The 25,181-nt window shown below is 41.9% G+C and overlaps 1 protein-coding gene across 2 annotated transcripts in view; it reads left to right on the forward strand.

The window, feature by feature from the left end:
• The window catches only part of ABCD2 (ATP binding cassette subfamily D member 2), a 50,944-nt gene that overhangs the window by 11,081 nt on the left and 14,682 nt on the right, over positions 1–25,181 (forward strand). For both annotated transcript variants that reach the window (XM_076328884.1, XM_076328890.1), the window contains exons 5-7: positions 3,702–3,796; positions 5,163–5,308; positions 24,489–24,634. In XM_076328884.1, coding sequence (XP_076184999.1) covers positions 3,702–3,796; positions 5,163–5,308; positions 24,489–24,634 — 387 coding nt within the window. The remainder of the gene's footprint in view (positions 1–3,701; positions 3,797–5,162; positions 5,309–24,488; positions 24,635–25,181) is intronic.

Below are 25,181 nucleotides of genomic sequence, written 5' to 3' on the forward strand. Positions count from 1 at the left end.
CGAAGTGCTCTTTATGAAAGAACTTCTTCCAACAATTTCAACAGTGCTGCCCCTCAGCACAGATTTCTCAAAGGTCCTCTGACAAGGTTCTTCATAACAAACAGTCTGATACAGCATAGTGGATAGCTGTGGAAATAGCTGATGTCTTAATCTTCTAGATCTTGGTAGTATTTGGCTGACGTTAAAAGAAATGGCATTTTATAACTGTTATATTTTGTCATGTACAAGAGAAAAAGTTTGTAGTTCCTGGAGCAACAAAGTAATTTGGGGGCTTGTGGTGGGTTGACCCTGGCTGGATGCCAGGTGCCCACCAAAGCCGCTCTATCACTCCCCTCCTCAGCAGGACAGGGGAGAGGAAATATAACAAAAGGCTCGTGGGTCGAGATAAGGACAGGGAGAGAGCATTCACCAATTACCGTCACGGGCAAAACAGGCTTGACTTGGGGAAATTAGTTTTGTTATTGCCAACCAAATCAGAGTAGGGTAATGAGAAATAAAAACTAAATCTTAAAGCAACTTCCCCCACCCCTCCCTTTTTTCCCGGGCTTAACTTTACTTCCGAATTCTCTACCTCCTCCCCCGCAGCAGTGCAGGGGGACGGGGAATGGGGGTTGTGGTCAGTTCATCACACATTGTCTCTGCCGCTCCTTCCTCCTCAGGGAGAGGACTCCTCACCCTCTTCCCCTGCTCCAGCATGGGGTCCCTCCCATGGGAGACAGTCCTCCATGAACTTCTCCAACGTGAGTCCTTCCCACGGGCTGCACTTCTTCATGAACTGCTCTACCGTGGGTCCCTTCCATGGGGTGCAGTCCTTCAGGAACAGACTGCTCCAGCGTGGGTCACAAGTCCTGCCAGCAAACCTGCTCCAGCGTGGGCTCCTCTCTCCACGGGTCCACAGCTCCTGCCAGGAGCCTGCTCCAGTGTGGGCTTCCCACGGGGTCACAGCCTCCTTCGGCCGCATCCACCTGCTCTGGCGTGGGGTCCTCCACGGGCTGCAGGTGGATATCTGCTCCACCGTTAACCTCCATGGGCTGCAGGGGGACAGCCTGCCTCACCATGGTCTTCACCACAGGCTGCAGGAGAGTCTCTGCTCTGGCGCCTGGAGCACGTCCTCCCCCTCCTTCTTCCCTGACCTTGGTGTCTGCAGAGTTGTTTCTCTCACATATTCTCACTCCTCTCTCCGGCTGCAGTTTGTTGCGCAGTTTTTTTTTTTTCTCCTTCTTAAATACATTGTCACAGAGGCACTACCACCGTCCCTGATGGGCTCAGCCTTGGCCAGTGGCAGGTCCGTCTTGGAGCCGGCTGGCATTGGCGCTATCAGACATGGGGGAAGCTTCTAGCAGCTTCTCACGAAGGCACCCCTGTAGCCCTCCTGCTACCAAAACCTTGCCATGTAAACCCAGTACAGGGCTCTTTTTAGATAACTGTGTTTTAAAAACAAAACTAAATACAGTTCAGGTATGCAAGCATGCTGGTCACGTTCTCTTTTGGTCTAGTATACTTATACCACACTCCTTTTTTCTCTGCAGCCTTTTCCCAAGATTTGATTCCACTACAGCCACACATTTCATCCAGCCTGAATTCCTCCTAAGTCGTGGTGTCTAGCATTTGCTCCTGAGTGGTTGTAGGCTCTCAGAGGCAGCTAGCCAATACCAAGCATTGTGCACAAGGACTTAAGTAGAATTTAGGCCAGATGAATCCAGGCCACAGGCTCCACACTTTTTATGACAAGTCCCATTGTAATACTGTTTTTCCTCCTTTCTTTTGGTCTTGATACTTCAGAAATCCCTGCAGAGTGGATTTGTACGTGGGTAAAAGTACACGTGCTCAGACACATATATGTGTCTGCATTGTTAGAAAAGAAAAATCTTAATATTCAGCTTCCCCAAAGGCTCTTTGAACACATACTACTTATTTCCTTTTGAATCATCCAATATAAGTTTATATAACTAAGGGATGTCTGTTTTGTGCCTTGCGTTTACTGTTGTCAGTAAGAGCATTGTGAAAATATGAAAACTATTAGAATATTTTTAACAGATAATAATATTGCCTTACACATAGTGTATCTAATAATTCAGAATTTTTGAGTTGAAATAGAATTTTATACATCTTGTACAAATACTGTCAAATTGTATTTCTGATTACACATAAATATGCTTTAAAAGCACGCTAAAGTTGCAATCAAACACTGTGAAGTTAGGAAATGAGAATTAAGTTTACTTAATACTTACTTAGCTTACTATTTTTTATTGTAGATTTATTTTAACTAGAATTTCTCCACTGTATCCAAGTGCTTCAAAAACATGAATGAATTTTGCAGAATTTGCTTGAGATTGTGAAGGATAATTTTCCGTGGAGACATAGTCAGATAAATTCCAAGTCCTTCACAAGTATTCATGTCGTTGGAGTGACTGGTATGACCCTTTCTCACAAAAGTATGTCTTGGCCAAATTTGTTAGCATTTTTGTGAACCCATCAAAAAACACATGCCTGGTGTGGTGTGGTTGATCTCACAGTTGCATATCGAGTGCCTTTGTAGGAGTCTGAAGGCAATAGAGCCCTAGTGTGATGAGAAGGCTGCAATCATTTTTTTTTAACAGCTTTAAACACTTTCGGTTTCCATAATCTCATGTTGGACACCACAGAACTGTTTTAAATAAGACTTATTTTAGGAAAAAAAGAATGCTTGGGCTGATACATGGCACAGAAATTTTTGCCCAGGTTGTTATAGTTTGGCAAAGTTGGAACCAATTGAACAAAGAGCCTCTTCATGGAAAATGTAAAACTAACCTTAACTGAAGGAAATGCTACCAGATCCTTTTGTAATAAACTCAACTTTTCCTTAGCTCCATTTTTCTTTGTTCAGATTAGTCTAAGTTATAAAATGAGCAGCCTTCTAATACAAAGAGGAATCTCTTTCCTTTGCATCTTGTCTGTAATTTCTGATATTTGTCTAGGAGCCCAGCTGTTTGGGTTCTGTTAGAGAAGCCCATTAACTGAGGAGTTAGAGTTGGTTTCATTTTTTTACTGTTTCTGGAAGAATTTATTTCAAAGTCCTTGTGTTACAGGGTATCCAAATGTCCGATTGAGATTGTATATTTAAATTTTCTAGAAATCCAAATAGTAAGTGTAGCTACTGGAGTGAAATATTATATGGGTTTCCGCAAATACAAGACATGTTTACAGTGTCTGTGGCTTCAAAAAGAGATGGAAGCAAGCCATTAAAAGTTTTCTCCTTTGCCGTCGTTGCTGGAGGAGACTGAACTGTTTCAGAGCTGGTAGTGAAAGTAGATTCTATTTTCTAATTAAATCCTCAAGAGAAGGTAAACTGGTCTGCCTATGGCTAAGGCTGTCCTTGAACTTTTTTACTGGTTGATATTGACCTATTTAAAACAAAATACAGTAAATACAGGTAGGATGTGAATAAACATGTCTTTATAGTGCGTTATATATTTATGATGCATATTGTACATTATATTTATGATCAAATTTAGGATTCATTGCACACTCTTGGCTACTGCTGACAGTGTCTTTCTGACTAGCTAAGAGTTATTATCCAGATTTTCCACTAGGGGAACCTGGAGCACATAAAAGAGTTGTTTGAAACTCACCAATTTATACTTCTCAGCCATGCACAGACTGTCACATATCATGGCTTAATGGAAGGTTTCACAAACTCTAATTATTTTTTTTCTTTCTAGGGAAAGTTATTGATGTTGATCATGGAATTATTTGTGAAAATGTTCCTATTATTACTCCGAATGGCGATGTGGTGGTTTCCAGACTAAACTTCAAAGTAAGATGATATGCAAGAACCTTCTGATTGTTGCCATCACATTAACATAAACAGCACAAAATTCATGTACCTTATGTTAAGTACTTGGAGGAGCATATGGATAAAAGGGGAAGTCCAGAAAGGTAGGCATAGTAGCTCAATAGAGGCAGACATAAGTTTATCCTGCTCGAAGAAAGAGAAGAGAGGATTTCTGGTGCTGTTACCAGGTGAAAAACCAACCTGAGATTTTCAAAGGTGTATATGGGAGTCTGCATCCATCTTTACTTAATTTCAATGAAATTGGGATGCTTTACTCACATAGGCTCCTTTAAAAGTCTGACTATACAGAAACAGTGAAAAAATTGAGTCTGTAGGTTTGCTTGATCACCACAAAGAGCAGTACTAACTAATAGTTCACAGCATAGTTCACAAGCCCAACTGTGGAGTCTTTACTCATTAAAAACTTGTATTGTTTTTAAAAAGCTATTCCAGATACCACTCAGGACCTGTTCACAATTTTAATGAATAACCTTTACTGAATTACTCCCATATATATCCTGATCTTAAGTTCCAGTGCAGGTGTTGCTATTTTAAAAAATAGTTGAAGTTATCAGAACACTAACGTGAAAAATTCCAGTGGGTTCTTTAATTTAGCTAGAGTGTTCCTCTTGCCACCTCTGTTGGTATAGGAATTAGCAACTAGGAGGACAGGGTCCTAGCTATGGCAAAACTTGCAATGGCTTCAGTATAGGGATTTCAGATTTGTAAAATTACAACTTTATGGTCAAGGAGACAGTTATATTTATTCATTTGACTCAAGAGACAAAACCAACAGAAAATATAATGTAGTCAATATATTTATGTAAAGCATAGACAATGACATTGTGATTATGCATAATTATACACTCATATATACACAGGGTAATATTCAAGTGAAGAAAACCAAGTGCATCACACCCAAAATAACACTGGTAATTAAGCAGGAAAGGGCAATGTGAATTAAATTTTCCAAATCATTTGATCGGGCTCCCATAGCTTAAATTAGTATCACTGATGGGCATAGCACTGCTCTGTATGCCGTTAACACCTTTGGATCTAATCTGCATTAGAATAGTTGATTCTGACTGTGGTGTATTGACATTGTGATATAGTCAGTGTAGTTTATAGAAATACTCAGACATTATAGAAATTATTTTCATTATTTCAGCCCACATATTTTATCTAATGCCACTGTTTCCAGAATAGTTGCATAAGTATGTGCAGGTAATTAATGAAATGGGTTGATAATTTGATATAAATGCTCATGTAACTCCCTCTAGGGGTCTTACACTGTCTTGTGCCATATATACTGCATAGTAACATCTTTGCATTTTCATTGCTATTGTAGGTCCAGGAGGGGATGAATCTTTTGATCACTGGACCCAATGGCTGCGGAAAGAGTTCGCTTTTCAGAATTTTAAGTGGTTTGTGGCCTGTGTATGAAGGAGTTCTTTACAAACCTCCTCCACAGCACATGTTTTATATACCACAAAGGTATGTGTTTTGCTAAAGGTGATACCTTTTATCTGGTTACATGTATTTTGACCCTGCCTCTCTCATTTTCAATCTGTGGTATGTCCAGCCAAGGTAAAAGGTGGAAAGCACAACCTCAGCTGTGTGGAGAGTGCTAAAAAAAAAGATCCCTTCTCGTTGGTGATGCAAATCTTCAGCCACTGGAAAGGGCTCACATACCCTCGTGATGGAGCCTATGCTCCCTTGATGGCTAAAGTCCTGAATGATTGGGATCACGGGAACAGACTAGAATCTGAAAGGAATTTGAAATAGACCTGATAGATCTTAATTCTGATTTCACTTTAAAACCAAAGATCAAAACAAGTGAGAGTGTTTTGGTTCCTAAATGTTGACTTGTTCAAAATAATTTTCAAAACTTCAAATTTTACACTACAAAACCAGAATCCAATCCAATATTAACTGCAAATTGCCTTTTTTATGATATGTTCTCATTTCACTAAGGGAAACATGGCTTTTTTTGTGCTTCGTTTGTATTCTGACTTGCTGTTGGACTCTCAGAACATAATTTAATGCAATTGATTCTAGAATATCTCCTTAGAGACTTCTAACTAGGTTGTTTTGCAAAAGCAAAATCAAACACTGAGAATGTTTGATTGCTTTCTGTAGTTCATTTCTTCCCACGGGCAAAAGAAGTATTCATGGTACAGTTTGTAGTCTTGTTTAAAAAGTACAAGCTATTAAGCTGAATGGAAAATATTAACTGATGAGTAGATTTTCCTTGCAGCAGGTAACAAAGAACATTTATCTATAATTTTTTCAAATATATGTATAATTTATTGCTAGCCATTGTCATTTTTCTGAGCCACTTGAGGGTTTCATTCAGGAATTTGGAGCAAAATGCTTTATTAAATGTTTTTCAAAACAATATTTCAGAATTCCCATTGTGCGGGATGTTCTTAAAATCAGTTTTATTCTTAGGCAGAACAAAAGCTATTCTGAATTTTTTTTCTTGCAGAGAATCTTGAGTTTCAGCCACTTCTGTCCTCTGTGTGATCCCAGCCCATTCTCAGATCAACATCTGAGGCTAGCTTGCCTACAGCCCTTCCGCTTTACTTATGTCCCCTTTATTCTGTGAAAGCAAACAGACTCACATTGCGTTCAGGCAGATTCGCCGAGGTGCTGGTTGAGGGGATTGAATAACATCTGCTGGGGTTTCATTTCAATAAACACGGTTCTTTGTTAGCTGTTTCCCCTAACTTTGCAGTGCTGGGTGAGTTTGTCCAGCAGACCTCTTCTTCAGAACATTTCAAAACTTTTGGTCAGAAACAGAGATTCAACCAGCGTTTTTGCAGCCCTCTGTGACCGAAGCCGTGTAGGGATTGGCATATCATCTTTGCAGTGTACCCTGGAGGTATCAATCATATGCAGTCCATCCTAATAGCATCCGCCAGGAGAAAGGGTGCTGCTGTGATGTCTTTGGGACATCTAAGTGACGTTGCCATGGCTCGGCTCTGTGGCTCTGTGTGAGCTCTGCACTCCTGGAGGTTTTTTTAGGCAGTACAGAGGTATTTCCTTCCCAAGGGACAGAGCAGTGTCTGGGTAAATGGGGCAACAGTGAGTGACAGGGAGGGATCTTCTGCAAAAGTGCTACACCTTGACTGTGGCTGAAGATTTTGAAGTCTACTTTGGCAGACAGTTCAGCTGTGTCAGTATGGATTCTGTAGGCTCGGAAGCGTGGCCTGACACTCATAAGTGTCTTGTATTTGGAAAGAGACTGTGAGACTGAGTCTTGTAGGGATTTGTGGGTGAATGTGGCTGAAGGGGTTGATAGAGGGCAGAAATCAATCAGATTTGTTTGTTAGGATGTCCTTGAGGATTTTGAGTTGCTTTTTTGCCCAATGTATTTGTTCTTTGGGCTTACAGAGTCTTAGATGAATACCAGAGACACTAAGAATGACTTGAAGGAGATTCAGTTTTAAATTGAAGTTTATACATTTCTGGACCAGATTTGCAACAGATCTGCTGGATTTTTAGGGCTTTTGTGTGGATTGCCTTATGTGGTCCAGGCATTTTTTTTCTGCCTGTATTCCACTTTTGAGTGTTTTAACAGTTCATTTCTTTATGGCCTAAATAAATTACACATTCAGTTGGGTTTTTTGTCTGTCCCCTGGCTCTAGAATACATTTAGAATTTCTGTAGTGATTTGTAAATTGTTCTGAAGTCCCAAAATTAAAGCAGCTTGTTTTGGAAAGTCCTGCTGGTGCAACCATTTTGCTTATGAACCCTGTGCACATTGCTGCTTGGTCAGGATTACCTTCTGTTTGTTTATTTTTTTAGACATAATTCTAAAAGTTCAGACTGGAAAAGATAATGCCCTGCCTACATTTCATCATGTATATATTTCAGCATAACTTCAGGGAAAATTTATGTTCCGGACTGAGAGGATCTGGGAGGTGGTAAGATGGTATCACCTGGATTCAACCTACCTCACTCTTTCGTTTGGTGGGTTGGTGAAAACTGTGGTATAGCAGAAGGCTCTTGAATTGGTGGATGTCTGTCAGAGCAGTGAATGAGAGTGACATCACTGTGTTTAAGTGTATACATTATGTCTCTGGTCTAAGAACATGGGAGACGGCTCTCCATGAGTGGACACAGTTATATGGTAAGAGCTTACTCCTGCGTGCCTGTGGCTGAATTTAATTCTGCATCAGCTCTCTTTGCATCTTTGAGTCAAATGTAGGAACCTCATCTGCACGTGGTGAATGGTGGAGAATACAGTGACTACTAAGTAACAAAATACTCCACAGTAAATAGAAGCTCACTGAAAATATTATTTTTTCATCTCTGTTTGTAATGTTCCAGCGTAGTATTCCAGAAATGCGTGGGAAATCATGTGTCTTTGCCGAGTTCAAAAGCTACACACAAAAGTATGATTTATTAAAAAGAGAATTATCTCATTGTATATTCCAAATTTCATCAGCACTGCAAACACTTTGTAGTTAGCTTTACTTAGAAGTATGTAGGCTTTAAAACAGAGCCTTAAGAGTCCCTATCTTTTTATCTTTTTAGAATGCTGAGCATCATTATACTGCTTTTTTTAGATTTTACCTCTGTGAATCATTGCGAGATTTTTTTATATAGGGCCAGGCCATGCAGAATTTGTCCTTAATCAGTCACAGTTCTGGTGGATGCTGATGGGACAAACTGCCCTTTTGGGGGACAGGGAGAGAGAAGCCCAGGGATTTCTGTGAGTGTGGCTCTGCCGCTGTCCATGACAGGCCTGTAAAAGAGGAGGGTGGGCAGAAGAGAGGGAGGCTTTAAGAGGCTTTAAGCAGTCCGGCATCATATTGGTGCCAAAAGCAGCTTGTTTTCATGGATGGATCAGTGATAGGAACTGGTCACAGCTCAACAAGTTGTCACATCTCATTGGAGCCTCAGTAACTGGCAGAGTGTGTGCTCTTACCCCTTCTTCTACTTCTCTGTCCCTCATTTGCGAAGTAAAATTCATTTGTGTTAATGACCTCTTTGCATTCCTCTTTTAATTAACTGGTCAAGAAAGTAGCATGAATGAAAAAATAAATGCTTGTGGGTGCTTTAGTTGGTAAGGAATCATGATTCAAATCAGAATTTAGAAATATAATTTTAAATAATAATTAATAGAAATATGTAGTGGGTAGCATGAGTACTGGTGCTAAAGATATGACCACAAGATGTATATGTAGCACTTAGGGAATTAAAGAAGCAGTCAGTCCTTTCAGAGTATATCAGCAGTGTATATGAAGCCTGATTTCTCAAGACTGTGCCCTGTTCCCACTCTGTTGGTCTTAAACATGGGAGGAGACTCCATCTCTGCACAATTAGAGAGCTCTAGCATACAATTCCTCCTAACATTTACTCCAGCTCTTCTTGCTCTCAGCTTTTTCAGTTGTAAGGAAACACAGATTCTGCACATGTTGTCTCTCATTTCATTAATTCTCCCTCGTTTGATATAAATGCCAGCAGAATTGCACACCTACATGCTTGCAGGTTACCTTGACAACACCACAGGAATATTCCTCAATGTCTCTGCACCATAAAGCTGCAGTAAAGCTGTAATCACCACTGGGTTATTGATACAAATTATTAATCATTTTCTGCCAGCTGTGTCTTATTGTCTTATTTGCATGGAGGAATGTCTCATATTATTCATAGCATAGCATTGAATTCACTGATTCACATTCGTAGAGCTCGGAGTAATTCTTAATCCACTGTACTTCTTTCTTCTGGTCCATTGTTACTGTTTTTTCTCTCCAGCTTGCTTCTACTGTAATTTGGGTATTTTTGTGAGAGAGGCATGTTTCTCCGGTAGTATGCATAGTTTCTCTGTAATTCTGTGTGTCATTCTAGTAGAAGACCAACCCTGACCACTTTCTTGGTGGTCACAGTGACAGTCCAATTCTGTATTCTCTCTCTCTTTCTATTGCTCATTCAAGTAGATCTCTAATATTTCTTTTCTTCAACCTCAGGCTTGTCAGATGCTAAAATGGAGGCAAACAAAGATGCACTAGTATCAAATGTTGTTTGTTCTTCATCGTTTAAGATTTATATACTTATATCTTGCTGTCTTCTTATTAATGCTAAGACAGTATGGAACATAACAGTTTAAAGGTTTATCTGGCCCTCCTAAGCTGTTTGTTTTTGCATACGTCTACTCTGTTTCTGGTATTTTATCTGGGGTTCCTTTACAAGTCTTTTCCTGTCTGGTGTTTTTCCTTCTGTATTTAAAAAATATTCTTGGCTCCTAAACAAAATTGCATCAGCTACAAGGATACATTTCCTCTTCTTAGCTCTATTGAGTAATCCAAATGTCTGATGTGATTTGCCTGAAGTAGTCCAAGGACATTCATCATGTGGATGAAACCAAGCAAGAATATTTCAGTTCTAAGTAATATAAATAATAAAGTGATAAAATAAAAGTAATTTTTACATTATAAGCACATGAAAATTTGAAGATTATAGCGTGATTCAAATATTATCTTAAGCATGGAGGTAGTTAGTAGTGGCCACTGTCATTAAAATATGGTTGTTAGTCCTAAGACAATTCTTGATTACCTGTCGTGGTTTAACCCCAGCCAGCAACTAAGCACCACACAGCCGCTCGCTCACTCCCCTCACAGTGGGATGAGGGAGAGAATTGGAAGAGTAAAAGTGAGAAAACTTGTGGGTTGAGATAAAGACAGTTTAATAAGTAAAGCAAAAGCCACGCACGCAAGCAAAGCAAAACAAAGAATTCATTCACTCCCTCCCATCGGCAGGCAGGTGTTCAGCCATCTCCAGGAAAGCAGGGCTCCATCACGCGTAACGGTTACTTGGGAAGACAAACGCCATCACTGCAAATGTCTCTCCCTTCCTTCTTCTTCTTCATCCAGCTTTATATGCTGAGCATGGTGTCATATGGTATGGGATATCCCTTTGGTCAGCTGGCGTCAGCTGTCCCGGCTGTGTTCCCTCCCAACTTCTTGTGCACCCCCAGCCTACTCGCTGGTGGGGTGGGGTGAGAAGCAGAAAAGGCCTTGACTCTGTGTAAGCACTGCTCAGCAACAACGAAAACATCCCTGAGTTATCAATGCTGTTTTCAGCACAAATCTAAAACATAGCCCCATACTAGCTACTATGAAGAAAATTAACTCTATCCCAGCCAAAACCAGCACAACTACTTTCTCGTTAGCATGTGGTCTGCTAGAGAAGTAGCCCAAATGAAGTGCTGTGCAAATATGCCTATGCATACCTATATAGGTATCTACTCCCTTGCACACTGCATCAATCTGTCATACTTACTGTTATCCAGGTCATGGTGCTCCTTTTAAGTATATTTCCAAAGTTCACCACTTATCTGACAGATGAGAAAAAGGTCTGTGGTAGATGGCATTAACATGAAACGTAACATAACATACTTCAGTTATGCATACTATTTTGATATAGGTTTGCTTTAACAAATTGGCTGCTACTTTGTATCTTCTTTTTTCTTTTTTGAGATGAATCAATTCAAGACAGGTTAACTCAGTATTCTGCTGTTCATTAAAAATTGTGGCCTTGCATCTGAGAGGGCTGTTAGGCTATCCCCTCAGCTAGGACACAGCTTTTCCCACTTCATCTTACTGGCACTCATATAGAAATGCTTGCACTTGTCCTTCCTGACTGAAGGAAGTCCTGTCTTGTCTCATCTAGAACAGAAAAGTTCTTGTCTTGCTGCCCTGTAGGTTAGCTGAAGCTTTGCCTGCCAGGATCACTGGGAGACCTCTCCGTTTCCACTGAAGGCTCACTCACAGCTGTAAAGTTTGAAGGTTTTTAATTAGGTCTACGCGCTGACTGATCACAAGTAATGACAGTACCTCTTGGTAGCACATTGTGAACAAGATTCACCTACACTAATAGTCAGAGGTGGAAAATGGCTTTATGGATTAGCTGCTACTCCCTCTCAAGCCATGCAAAGTGCCTTCCTTACTGGCCAGACACAAGAGTCAGCTAATTAAAGCACAGCTTACAAGTGTTTTCTGCAAAGAGTTGCAGAAATCCCAGACTGAAGGCTTTAGTCAGCTTGCTGCATTGGGGTTTAGTTTAGATTTAACATGTATTTACATAAATCCAACACTGGTCTTAAAGGCTGCAGCTGAACTGATGTTTGTGAAGGACTTCAGCATGCTCTAGGGTTTTGGTCCCTCAATCCCTTCAGATGGGGGCCTGTCTGGAGCAAGCTGTGGCTATGGGAGATACCAAGAGGACTAAATGTGGGTGAGGAATTGAGTTGTGTTGATGCATACTCAACTTGTACTCCATATGGAGACTAGTGCCTTTCCTAGTGGGCAGTTGTCTGAAGCACAGAAGCCAGTACCACACTTGATAAAAATTAAGACCCTTGTTGACAAGTTTGAATCTCCAGGGAAGTCCAGGCTTGATTTGATACAGAGGTTTCAGTATCATCTCTTATCTACTGGTGATAGTTGATAACAGTTTCAGTTGAAACAGGTTCTATTATTACCGCCTTCTGTATAGATGGATGGAGAGACTTCATTCTCCAGCCTCATGGAGATGGCTCACTTAAAGCACAATGTGGTCACTTGGTGCAAGCCAAGTCCCTTTTATTTGTGATGCATAAAAGAACTCGAACATTCAGAGGATTAGGATCCATTCAGTAACTCACTGCATTCCCACCAAGTCACAGATACACAGAGTTATAATGTTGAAGTGCTGTCAGCTGCATGGCTGATTAAATACCATGATACGTATGCAACTAAAACGTGAAATCCATTCTTGTAATCAAAGCAGCATCCCTCCTATTTTGAATATTGCTTCAATACTAGGCACATAAATCTTGTTTTGGCTCCTGCACAAAAGTAGGTGTCACTAATATGCAGAACTTCCTCCATTTACATTCTTTTGAGATGTTTTTCTCAACGTTACAGAAGAGCTAAGTTTTTGTTTGCAAGGACGCCCAGTTACAGGATTTTTCTACTTGGATCTCTGGCAATCAGCTGCTCTGTGTTTTGTAATGTATTTTGGATACCATGTTCTTGCCAGCATGATGAGTCTGCAATGCTTCCACCCTCCACTTGCTTCTTTTGATGGGATTTTGAATATCAAAAGTCCTCATTCAGCACCAATAATTACGTGTTGCCTGTACCACCTTTCCAGGCATCTATGTATGTGCCAGACTGTTCATGGAATTTCATTTAAAAGCTGGGAAAACTAGGCTTTGAAATTTTTTTTAAGTACATTGTCAGGTTAAGCTTGACAAACATTTTATAAATATGAAGTCACTAAAGAGATTATAAGAACTGAGTACGTGGCTGGTATTTGTAGGATCCATCCAGCAAAACAACTGACAATCTATTTAATCTGTGCTAGGTTCATTTTGCTCAGACAAACAGCTCACTTGCCTTTAAAATTTAGTTCTGATAGCAGTGGGAACAAATTCACCTACAGGTTAACTGAGATCGCTGTGTAACTTAGCAGTAGTATGGACAAACTTGCATGTTAGGGAGTAATCTGGTGGTTGCATTTACATGACCTAGTTTCTGCAGAGAAGTGCCATTACTGTGTCCAGCTTGAGCAGTTACCTCCAGCTTATAGCTCTACATTGCAGCTGTGCAACAAAGGATATCTGACAGATGAACAGAATGGCAAATGTTTACTATTTCAATAATATTTTACCTAGGAATGTCAAAAAACATGCTTCAAATGCCTTATGCATATCAAATTATGAGAAGCAACTTGGCTACATAACGCTGGGAAAAATAAACTACAAAATCTGGCTGACATAAAAAGCTGAGGGTTAAACCACAGCAATATGAAAAGACTGAAAGGGTGCTGGCTTTTGTGCAGGGAGGACAACTGAAAGCTCTAATAACAACTGTATCATCTTCCCTGGGAAGAAGTCCTTTCTCCTCCTTCTTACTACAGTTTTCAATCAGAAACTCTCATTACAGTGCCCTATGCTTTTAAATATCCACATAGTAGACATAGCCAACACCTCCCTCTTGAGGAGAAGGTGGTAGTCCTTCCCATGCACTATAGGCTCTGCCTTTTGCCTGCCCCTGTGTCCTGGGCTCCAAAACTGTGTCCCAGCTCGAAGATGAACTGAACCTTCAGCCCTCTCCCAGCCTCTCCATGGTCTGCTCACTCAGACACATTTCTTATGGTCTAGTCCCGTGTTTGCCTGCCTGCAGGCTGAGGATCTCACCTTCTGTCCCTCCTCCAACTCACTCTGGTTTCCAAGGTAAATGTTTTATTCTGCATGGTGATTCTGTCCTGCGTTTCTTGGAGGCAATGCAGTATTTACTAGTAACTACCCACCTTCCAGAGAGAAGACTATTAACTATTTTTGTATGCAAGTGTTCAACCCCCACCCCCAACAAGTTAAGACAATAAACTGTCAACACATGCACCAAAGGTAGAATTTGTCTATGTTCATTTAGGTAGCTAAAAGTTAGACATCCTTGTGTGAGCTTTATAATGAGTGAACTGTCTACCTCCAGAGGGTGATTCATTGTTGCCATGCACCAATGAAAGTGTTCATTGTCAATCCCAGTAAGAAAGGTATTTGAACTCTGTAATGCATTAATTAAAATTCCTTTTATTAGAGATGAGGAATAAGTTGATAGCGTAATCACAAAATCACAGAACGGTTGAGGTTGGAAGGGACCTTTGGAGGTCATCTGGTCCAACCCCTGTGCTCAAGCAGGGCCACCTAGAGCTGTTTGCCCAGGACCATGTCCAGACAGCTTTTGAGTATCTCCAAGGATTGAGACTCCACAACCTCTCTGGGCAACTTGTTCCAGTGCTTGATCACCCTCACAGTGAAAAAGTGTTTTCTGATGTTCAGAGGGAACCTCCTGTGTTTCAGTTTGTGCCCATTGCCTCTGGTCACTGGGCACCACTGAGAAAAGCCTGGCTCCACCTTCTTTGCACCCTCCCTTCAGGTATTTATGTACATTGATGAGATGCCCCTGAGCCTTCTCTTCTCCAGGCTGAACAGTCCCAGCTCCCTCAGCCTTCCCTCATAGGAGAGATGCTCCAGTCCCTTCATCATCTTTGTGGCGCTTACATCCCATCAGCTGCTAGGAACCCAGCGTTGCGCAGCATCAGATGAACCTGTAGTCACAGCATGGCATGCTGCACTTGATCCCATCCATGCTAAGGTTTGTTGGCATTATGGTCTTTAGTGCTCTGATAGGATTTTCTTAGAAGTAAACAATTCCATTTATCATTTCTACTGTCAAGCAAAAGGATGTTAGCATGAGACTATGCTGCTTCACTTCAAGATAAAGACAAGGACACACAGGTGGTGTAATTGCTGATGCCAAGTGGGAGCTGCCTGCAGGCTCCTCCGTTATGATTAGCCAGCAAAGTTTATCCTGCAGCCAAGTGATAAGTGCAGCACAGCACAGGCCTGAAGGCCAATTTGTACGTGCAGCACAGCCCAACACGGTGCAACAAAGTATAGCACAGGCCTGTGTGCACTCAGGTCAACTGTTATGTGGATCGCTATCTCCTCAATGCACAATAGTCTTCCAGTTCAGACCACTGCAGCTGTTTATCTTGTGTCCTAGAACAAACATCTAAGACACATGAGACCTACTGGAGGTACCAGTTCACTAGAGGACTCCACTGACTACAAAGAGAGCCTGGGGTGACTAACTCAGACTTGGATGAGTAACTTTTAGGTGAAATAAGTCTCTTCTGCAAATAATGCTGAGTAGTCCCCAGAACACCGGATTTTCACTTCTTTGTTTTTGAGACATTAATTATGTCATGGTCTCATGGGAGCATGTAGCAGGTGGGTTTCTTTCTGCAGTTCAGCATGTGTGCACTAGCCTAGCTTAGATGGGAGCATGTCTTTCCCAAGAGGAAAGGCTTTTCCAGACTTGTTTATCTGCCTAGCATTTTGCATTAATTATACCCTATCAATTTTAGTTTCTGCTAGAGATTACTCCAGCTCCCTTGTGGCCACTTCAGGTACCTATAATGCTTATAAAATGGCTATAATAATGTTCCATGTATCCATATACATGGTGCATCTCTGTATTCTGCGCTGTCATGTTCTGTCCTGTGTAACGCGAAGTGTTTCACAGAGTATTAGAGAGGGAAGTCAGTGCAGTGTGTGAATTCCCACTTGTTGGCAGGGTGTCTCACTGGTGACACGCTATTGCTTTGGTATTACTTGCATATTCATATCCCAGTGCATGCAAAAAATGTTGCCATGGACAACTAAGCATTGTAGAAACCCAGAACAGCCTCTGCTCTAGAGGCTTCACTGTCCACACTTCCTCTTCTCTGTGAAGTAAGGTGTCACTTCTCATCTGCAAAACCATGAATAATTTGGGATCTTTCTAAAAGAGGGAAACTGCCTTGCTCATTGTGTTACATTGCTGTGATGAAAATCAGAAACACCTCTTAGGCTGGGGTATGCCTGGTGGGACTGGCAGGCTAGACTCTTGTCCAGAACAGCTCATTGTTCTTTCTTCAATCCATTGATCTTCATGATCATCCATCCAAATAGTCCTTTTATCATCAGGACTGCCAGAGGTATGAAAAGACCAGGCCTACAAAAATTGGATGTTTAAGAAAAGGAGCGTATTTTTCCTTCATTTGTCTGGCCGGTTGATTTGATTCATTGCAGGAGGTATAATTATTTCAGATTGCATTAGCTGCTCGTATTTTGTAGAAATTGTCTGGGTTTTGTTTTTAATTATACCTGTGTTCTTGTGTTCTTTCTGTTGTCTCTGCCTATCACAAGATACAAATAGACCGAACTGGATAATTTTGTGAATTGTTCACCTTAAACTTTTATGCCATCTGACCAGTTCTAGTTATATTGTAAGTGACCTTGGTAATGGTGAATAAGTAAATCATGAGATGAGATGATACCTGAGCATGAATAGCGCTTTAAATTAAAGGCTTCTTTTACCTTTCTGCTTATTATTTCCTGCCAGATTATTTTCTTGCAGAGATGTGCATAGCTTCTTTGCAAAGAAAGCCACAGTGATTAGTGTGATTTTTTCAGCCTTTGATATCAGATTCTAATTACATGCTTTGAAAATTTGGTCTTTCATACTGTACATTTTATTTCCTGTTAACTATGTTAATGGCTATAAGCTGATTACATTCCACTCTGGTAACTGATCTATCTGAAATATTTAGAGGATGTTCATGGCTAGTTCTGTATTAGTGGAGAGGAGAGTTCAGTGTAGGTTATTTTAAAGAGAGATCAATTATTTATATCTTTAGAAGGGTTGCTGAAACTTTAGCTGGCCCTAAAATCCCTTGAACTAGATACAATGCAATAAACTGAGGCTGTTGCTTTTTTTAACATTTTGCTAAATATTATATTATTTATTATTTTTTAACTCTTTGGTGATACCACCTTCTGTGTGAGAGTAGTGGATGCAACACTACTTAAAAAGAACTTAATTCACATTCATTCAAGACACTTTATTTTCTCAAAGTTGTAGTGGTGGTGCCATCATTAGTTTTTTGCTGTTTATTTTATTAATGTCATCAAAGAACGATTAGGAATCCAGATCACTTTACTTAGTGGAGGTTGGCATTTCTTGAGCATCACTGTTGATCAAGCTTTGCTGCTGTTGAAAACCGTGGAGTTTTTACTATTGACCTAAATCAGGAGCGTGGCAAGAGCTGGAGTTCTGCTGAGGTGGTTCCAGCCGAGGTATAACAGCACCTAAAAATTAGGATATTGGCACCAGCAAGGTGATGGAAAGTTCTAAATATAGGTGGATTCCGTAGATAGTCAGGCAGGGATTTAGGGCTTTTTGAAAATTATCCAAAAAACTTGTGTGGTAGGTAAAGGGAGCCACCTAGAGTTAATCCATAGGAATCTCTAAATATAAATGTATATCTGAACTCCTGCCTCTTACTGAAGTTTAGGTGTCAAACTGAGAGCTAAACGTTAAACCATTTTATCTATAACAAGCCCGCTCCTGAGAGCAGGCACCTAAATAAGATTAGAACCCCCTTTAATATGTTTTTACAATGCTACTGAAGGATTAGGATAGTTACTGCATTTTATCTTAAAGAACATTGGGAAAAAAAGGAATAACATAAATAATATATGGCACAAGGATTGATACTAAAGGCTCCTTCCTTCCAGTTGAGGACTCTTACTGGTATAGTATGTAATTAGTCTCTTTCCAGTAACTGTCTCTTCAGACACATGATTCCTGCCTCTTAGCAGCAGTTTCCTTGCTTCAGTGGGAAGATTAGAAGGTGCCCTCCCTTTGAATCCTCTTTAGCCTGGATGCTAGCCTAGAAAAATGGGAATCTGATGCCCTGCAAGCTGAGAAGAACTTAGCCTGAACCCAGTTCTTGGAAGAGATTTGCTAAACAGTAGCTTGTCATACAGCCCCTCATCTTGAATCTCTAGTAGCTGCAGTGTTTTGTGCTGGACTTAAAACTGTTGCTTTCATATTCCATGCTGTACTGCACCTTCTGGGGAATTAGACAGCATTTGAGCACAGCTGTGTGAACTGTGCCCTTGGCTTTCTGGACTGGAGATTCTTCAGCGCAAGCACTGACTCCTTAAGATCTTCCAAGTTTCCTAGGAAGATACCTCCATGGCTGGAGCTTGGGCTCCAGTATCATCTTCTTGAATAGAGGTGCCTAAATTTGGAATACATTTTATTTTAGATGTCAAAGCAAGCACTCTGAATTGCACTCTGAAGCCATCCCAATCTCCTTTGAAAATTCAAGGTGCAATTTATCTGAAAAGGAGAATCCCACGTAGTGTTCCCCTTTCTCTCTCCTACTTGGATATATTAGAGAGGCATCTTGTCAGCCAGAGACAGAAACTTAAAAGATGGGTCAGTCAAGAGTTTATGGTTGCATTACACATAATTTTCCCACGTAACTTTGCATATCTGTGAGAATAATAGTGCAATAATAACTGCAAACACACTTGGACAGCAAATGGCAAGTCAGGTCCTGATTGCTCAGTCAGTGACACACAGATGGTTTCCAGAATCACAAGCCACATGTTTTTAGACTTTACCTTCCACAGAGGAAGTGTTATTCACAGCCTGTGCCAAGGAAGGCGACGTGAGCTTCCAACTGTACCTGGAAGCAGTTCCTTGGGCACATACATTGGACTAATATCCCTTAACTTCTGATGCCAGCCACTTAATTAAGATATATTTTTCATCCCTTTCTTATTCCAAGGTGCTTAAAATTAAGACTCTGACCATTCAGATTGCTTTATAGACTCTCAAAGTGCGTATTGATTAGTTGCTATAATTCTTTAAAATAATATTATGGATGTCAGAACAGGTTATCAATTCTGTCAGCACAGTTTATTTTGCATGGAAGATGAAAACACCTTTGAACACATTCAGGAAGTATTTGTACACATTTCAAGTGGATATGGCTTGTTCTGATTTTGGAACAGAGATTTCTTGACATCTAAGCACGTCATCTTCCTTAACTTGCTACCCAAAAGAGTGAAGCCCTCTGCTCTTCAAGACATCAGAGAATTACTAGATGTTAGCACTGCCTGGTTACAGTGTGCAGTGTTAATCTACAATCCCTTTGAATTGGCATTATACCTCTCTCTTTATGCCTAACAGCTCCAGCTGTGTGAGTCCTCTGTTTGGAAAGACAAGTGACCGGTATGCACTCCAATATGTTTTGTAGCACCTGCCCCCTTCTCCCTGCCCCTATGATCGGCCCCTGCCGATCATATCATCGGCAACACTTGCCCTTCCTCCCCATATGATTTCTCTAATATTTTGCCAACATTGTACACAATGTCATGTGTCAATAGGGCACTGGGGAATTGTCCATACCACAGGCTTCAGACTGCAGCACGTCTTGATATCATTGTTCTTTAAAGCCTGCACTGCAAGTGGGAAGCCGTAAGCCTTAGGGACGATGGCTTGTTACTAGCAGAATGAAGTTACCACTCTGCAAAGTGAAGCGCTAAGTGCACCAAACAGAAATTGGTGATGCAATAAAACCATCAAACTGACTGAAAAAAGATCAGTTTATGAGAACTGAAAGTGCCTCTTCCAAGAAGTGCCTTGAAATTCCAGAAAACCAGACAAGAATCAGTAAGTCTTCTTAGCTCTCTGGAGGTTTGATACCAAAGCTTTAAAAAAGGATTACTGATCTTAAATCCTGTCTCTCAAAAACAGTGTAGGAATCTTTTTCCAGAGAGCAGAGAAAGAAAACAATTGCAGAGCTATTACCATCAAAGACATGACCTCTGCACAACAGAGGAGCTGCTTTTGGAGTCGGTGAGAGTGCTTTATTTGAGACTGGAATCCAGACACTCTGGCTGAAAGGAAAAACTCCATCAGAAATCAATTAAGTCCAGTTAAACGCGAGTATTACTTCAGGACAAAAAGACTGCTTTTGTTGTTTGAACTGCTAAAAATTTAATGAAAACAGTATTTTAACAAGGAGCTTACTGCAAAGCCAAAATTTCACTGTTGCTGTATCCAGTTACCCATACTTCTGACTACTTAATGTCTAGCTATCACACACATGTAACCTCAATTACAATAACATCTGATGTTTAACAGGTTTTAGTGTGTTTAACTTTGTGGCATCCATGGTAGGTAAGGAGGTTATTGTCTTCAAGATACGGATAGAAAAATCTGGTTTAGTATGAGATTATGAGAGTATGAGTTAGATGAGATGTCATCTAACTTTAGCACTTTAGCAGTTAGTTATCTAAGATAGTTGTCTGGGCTCTGTCCCCCATTGAGGGACAAGACACCCCCAGGAGGCAATCCATCCCCACCCTAGAATAAATGGGATAAACCAACCACAGAGGTGCCTCTCTTTGTTGTCAAGAGTTGGAGCCCCAAACGAGATATCTCATGCCAAGCAAGATGAAGTGTCCCCTCGGGGACATGAGTGGCTCCCTATAGGATGGGGGAAGCAGAACATGCTCTCCCACCTCCCGGGACAGACCCGTAACCATAAGCCATTCTTCCTCTCTGCTAGTTAGTCAGTAATTGATGGAGTTTGCTATTCCACTGAAGGCTGGGCTTTTCTTTAATTTTTACAAACTAGGTGGGGAGAGGCGTGCTTGGTAGTACTGGTGTGTTTAGATGGGAAACCACAAGGAAAATCCAGTTGTACCAGGAAGCGGTGCTGGTGACTCAATGAACAGCATGGCAACAAGGGTCCTGGCACGGTGCTTTTGAGGATTGCCTTCCAGGTTGTGCTGTAGGTTAAACCTCAGAGCTGCTAGTCATTACAGGATCATAATTCACAAGAGTAAGGTATTAAACCCCAGACAAATTATATGATAGGTAACTCTTGTCCTCCTTGCCCTTACCTGCAGCTTCACCTAAATTATACAGTGTTATGCGCAACCTGATCTCAACTTTTCTGAGCCCAGGTGGAGTTGCTTTCTTCTGTCCCAGAGATGACAGCAGTCTGGAGCAAGTGAAGTGATTTCTACATAGAATCATAGAATCATTAAGGTTGGAAAAGACCTCTAAGATCATCGAGTCCAACTGTCAACCCAACACCACCATGCCCACTAAACCATGTCCCTAAGTGCCTCATCTACTCGTCTTTTAAATACCTCCAGGGATGGGGACTCAACCGCTTCCCTGGGCAGCCTGTGCCAATGTTTAACCACTCTTTCAGTAAAGAAATTTTTCCTCATGTCCAATCTAAACCTCCCCTGGCGCAACTTGAGGCCATTTCCTCTCGTCCTATCGCTTGTTACTTGGAAGAAGAGACCGACACCCACCTCGCTACAACCTCCTTCCAGGTAGTTGTAGAGAGCAGTAAGGTCTCCCCTCGGCCTCCTTTTCTCCAGGCTAAACAACCCCAGTTCCCTCAGCCGCTCCTCATCAGACTTGCTCTCCAGACCCCTCACCAGCCTCGTTGCCCTTCTCTGGACACGCTCTAACACCTCGACGTCCTTCTTGTAGTGAGGGGCCCAAAACTGAACACAGTATTCGAGGTGTGGCCTCCCCAGTGCCGAGTACAGGGGCACGATCACTTCCCTACTCCTACTGGCCACACTATTTCTGATACAGGCCAGGATGCCATTGGCCTTCTTGGCCGCCTGGGCACACTGCCGGCTCATGTTCAGCCGGCTGTCGACCAGCACCCCCAGGTCCTTTTCCGACAGGCAGCTTTCCAGCCACTCTTCCCCAAGCCTGTAGCGCTGCATGGGGTTGTTGTGGCCGAAGTGCAGGACCCGGCACTTGGCCTTGTTGAACCTCATACAATTGGCCTCAGCCCATCGATCCAGCCTGTCCAGGTCCCTCTGCAGAGCCTTCCTACCCTCGAGCAGATCAACACTCCCGCCCAACTTGGTGTCGTCTGCAAACTTACCGAGGGTGCACTCGATCCCCTCATCCAGATCATTGGTAAAGATATTGAACAAGACCGGCCCCAGTACTGAGCCCTGGGGAACACCGCTCGTGACCGGCCGCCAGCTGGATGTAACTCCATTCACCACAACTCTCTGGGCCCGGCCGTCCAGCCAGTTTTTGACCCAGCGCAGAGTCCACCTGTCTAAGCCGTGAGCCGCCAGCTTCTCTAGGAGAATGCTGTGGGAGACAGTGTCAAAGGCCTTACTGAAGTCCAGGTAGGCCACATCCACAGCCTTTCCCACAGGGTCACCTGGTCATAGAAAGAGATCAGGTTCGTAAAGAAGTATGCAAGAAGTATATATGCAAGGAGCAAAGCCCTTTGGGATTTTAGATGGAGAGAACTATGGAAATGTAATATATCATTACTTCATGAAGTTACATAATTTTTAGAGTTGAGATTTTGCAATATCCCCATTAATGTAAATGGTTTACTGCACTTGATGCTAGTGTTCATGCAGCAACCCAGAGCAGCACTCTTCCCACAATAAGCACAAAGCAGAACAATAAGCAAAGAGGAGCAGCAATGCTTGTATTTGACTTGCGGTTCTGGTTTTGCTTCATGTGGGTGCCTGCCCACAGCAGGGAGATGACCAAATATTTGTGAGCAGTTCAGATCCCCTGCCCTTCCCACCCTCATCCAGCTGGTGGTGAAAGTAGTTTAACTATGGGTGGGTACAGACAGTTCACCATGGATGTCTGCAGTGCTAAAACCAATGCAGCTGATGCCAGCTTGAATATGACTTTCAGTTCATGTTGCAGCTTTAGTTCTGTAATTCTACATCTGTTGCATTATTAATTCCTTCAAATTACTCTGTGGTGTATTTTAGGGACTCTCAGAATAACAATGGGTAGATCCACCCCTTCTGCAGGGACACCTCCAAGGGAAGGGAAGAAATAAGCTAAGGTATTACACATCTCTGTCAGGGAAAGCCTCTGCGTGGCTGAGACCTTTCCACCTCGCAGGTCCAGAGCTCTTCAGGGAAGAAAACTGACCCCTCATCAATGCGCTGTGAAGTTGTTGGAAGCAGTTCTCAGTGGCAAGAGCAAGCTGCCTGGAAGCCTCCTTGTTGCTGGCCTGATTTTAACTGCTCCTCTCTGTCATCATCCCCTGGCACCACAGCTTTAATAAGATTAGCATTGTTTTGGCAGATTAACCCAGAGGGAGTTAGTGTAACTCTTGGCACAGAAAGCAGGACAGAGTCTGGAGCCTGACTGTTCTTCAGCTCTGGCCTTCCCTTCCAAACTCAGAATCTCACAGATCATTCCCGGGGTGTTTCCAGCTTCCAAGAGCTATCAGCAGTGTCTGTGGGACAGGATGGATATTTGTCCTTCGCAAGAAATCCTTAGAACAAGAGCAGCAAAAGAGATGGTCAAATAGATGTGTCTTAGATTGTCTTTGCTATCCTAGCCTGAATGGCCTGGTATCTTTTAGAGAGCTGTAAAACTGTTCTTTGAGCTGACTTTGTTTAGAGACTAGGAGGATTTTTGAGGCCTGGGCTGTACCAGAGGCTGGGCACAGCTCAGGACATTGTGGAGACTGTCCGTAGCCATTCCAGGGACATGGCCGTGATTGAGGACGCTGGCTCCAAAGTGGAGACAGCTTATTTTATTAAGATGGATGGTATTAACTGGTCTGGGAATGTGGTGATTCAGAAGCTGCTTCACATACAGCTCAGCCTTGTGTTTGGCAAAGGGAGGCTGATGCTGGGAGGTTTAAGCTGATCAACTTCTCTAACGTATGCCTTCTTGCAATTCAGAAGTGCTACACTGGCTTCTAGAGCCAGCTAAGTTACACCAAGGCCCAATTCTGCAGTCCAGAATAGCATTGTGCAAAGGAGGCTTTCAATGCTCTCCTGCCTTACTTGCGCATCTCTTGCCATCTTCTCCATGGAAGTCTTTCACAGTTTGAGCTGCAACATTTTTGTTCCAGTTTGCTTTTAACATATGAGTGTCTAATTCGATTTCTAAATCTCTAAGCATACCAAATCTTGAATACAGCGTAGAGTTTCCCTGATTCCAAATGAAAGCATTCAGAATGGGCTATGAAGTGGATGTTTATTCTGCCTGATCTGTCATTTTGTTTTCATGCTAATACTACCCCTGTTGCTACCCTGTAATAAGCTGTTGTGGAAATAATACATTGTCCCTAGGGTAAGTTTAGAAAAACATTCACCCACAATGCACCCACAGATAAATCCAGTTTTAGCAACGTGGTGTTTAAAGCATTATACTCTGCTCATAGAGCATCAGCAAGATGCACTCGCTTGGAGCCAGCTCCAGATTACCGGTTTCTCTGTATTATTTCTCAGGCCCTACATGTCCATTGGAACGCTACGTGATCAAGTCATCTATCCAGACTCAGTGGATGACATGCACGAGAAAGGCTACCAAGATCAAGATCTGGAGTGTATCCTGCATATGGTTCATCTGTACCACATAGTTCAAAGAGAAGGAGGTAAACTGCATATCTTTGTAAAAAGCTTTACAAAATCTGTTCCTTGCATGTGTGTCTTAGTGTGACTGACCTTTATTTACTGAACTGGCAAAACTGGATCCAGACCTTTTGTGGTTGTGGGAGCTGCACAACCACATGGTTGTTGCTTCTGATGCTAATGGAGGGAGAAGAGCTAAGTGCTCCTCTCCTCCCCAGTAAATCTGTGCCCAAGCTGAACATCCTTGTTCTCTTGTAATGGCCAGTCTTTTCATGGTATTGCGAGATCACTGACCTTCCTTCATTTTCTTAGAAAACGTAACCTGTCTTAAAACCTTGTAATGTCACTGAATGAAAAGAGAGTCAGGTCTGCTTTCACCTCCCTGGTTTCTGGGATCAGCAGGACTATGTGCCATGAGAAAGGGTGTCTGATACCACACCACCAGGTTGAACAAGTTAAAAATAATCAAATGACACTGGCTGGCAGTAGAGTGTTGCCATCTACCACTTGCTGTTTAAGTTGCCATGTGTTTTCAACGTTGTTTGTCCTAAGAGTAGGGGACAGTGTAAA

This window comes from Aptenodytes patagonicus, chromosome 1 (assembly GCF_965638725.1).
Source record: "Aptenodytes patagonicus chromosome 1, bAptPat1.pri.cur, whole genome shotgun sequence".
Classification (NCBI taxonomy): domain Eukaryota; kingdom Metazoa; phylum Chordata; class Aves; order Sphenisciformes; family Spheniscidae; genus Aptenodytes; species Aptenodytes patagonicus.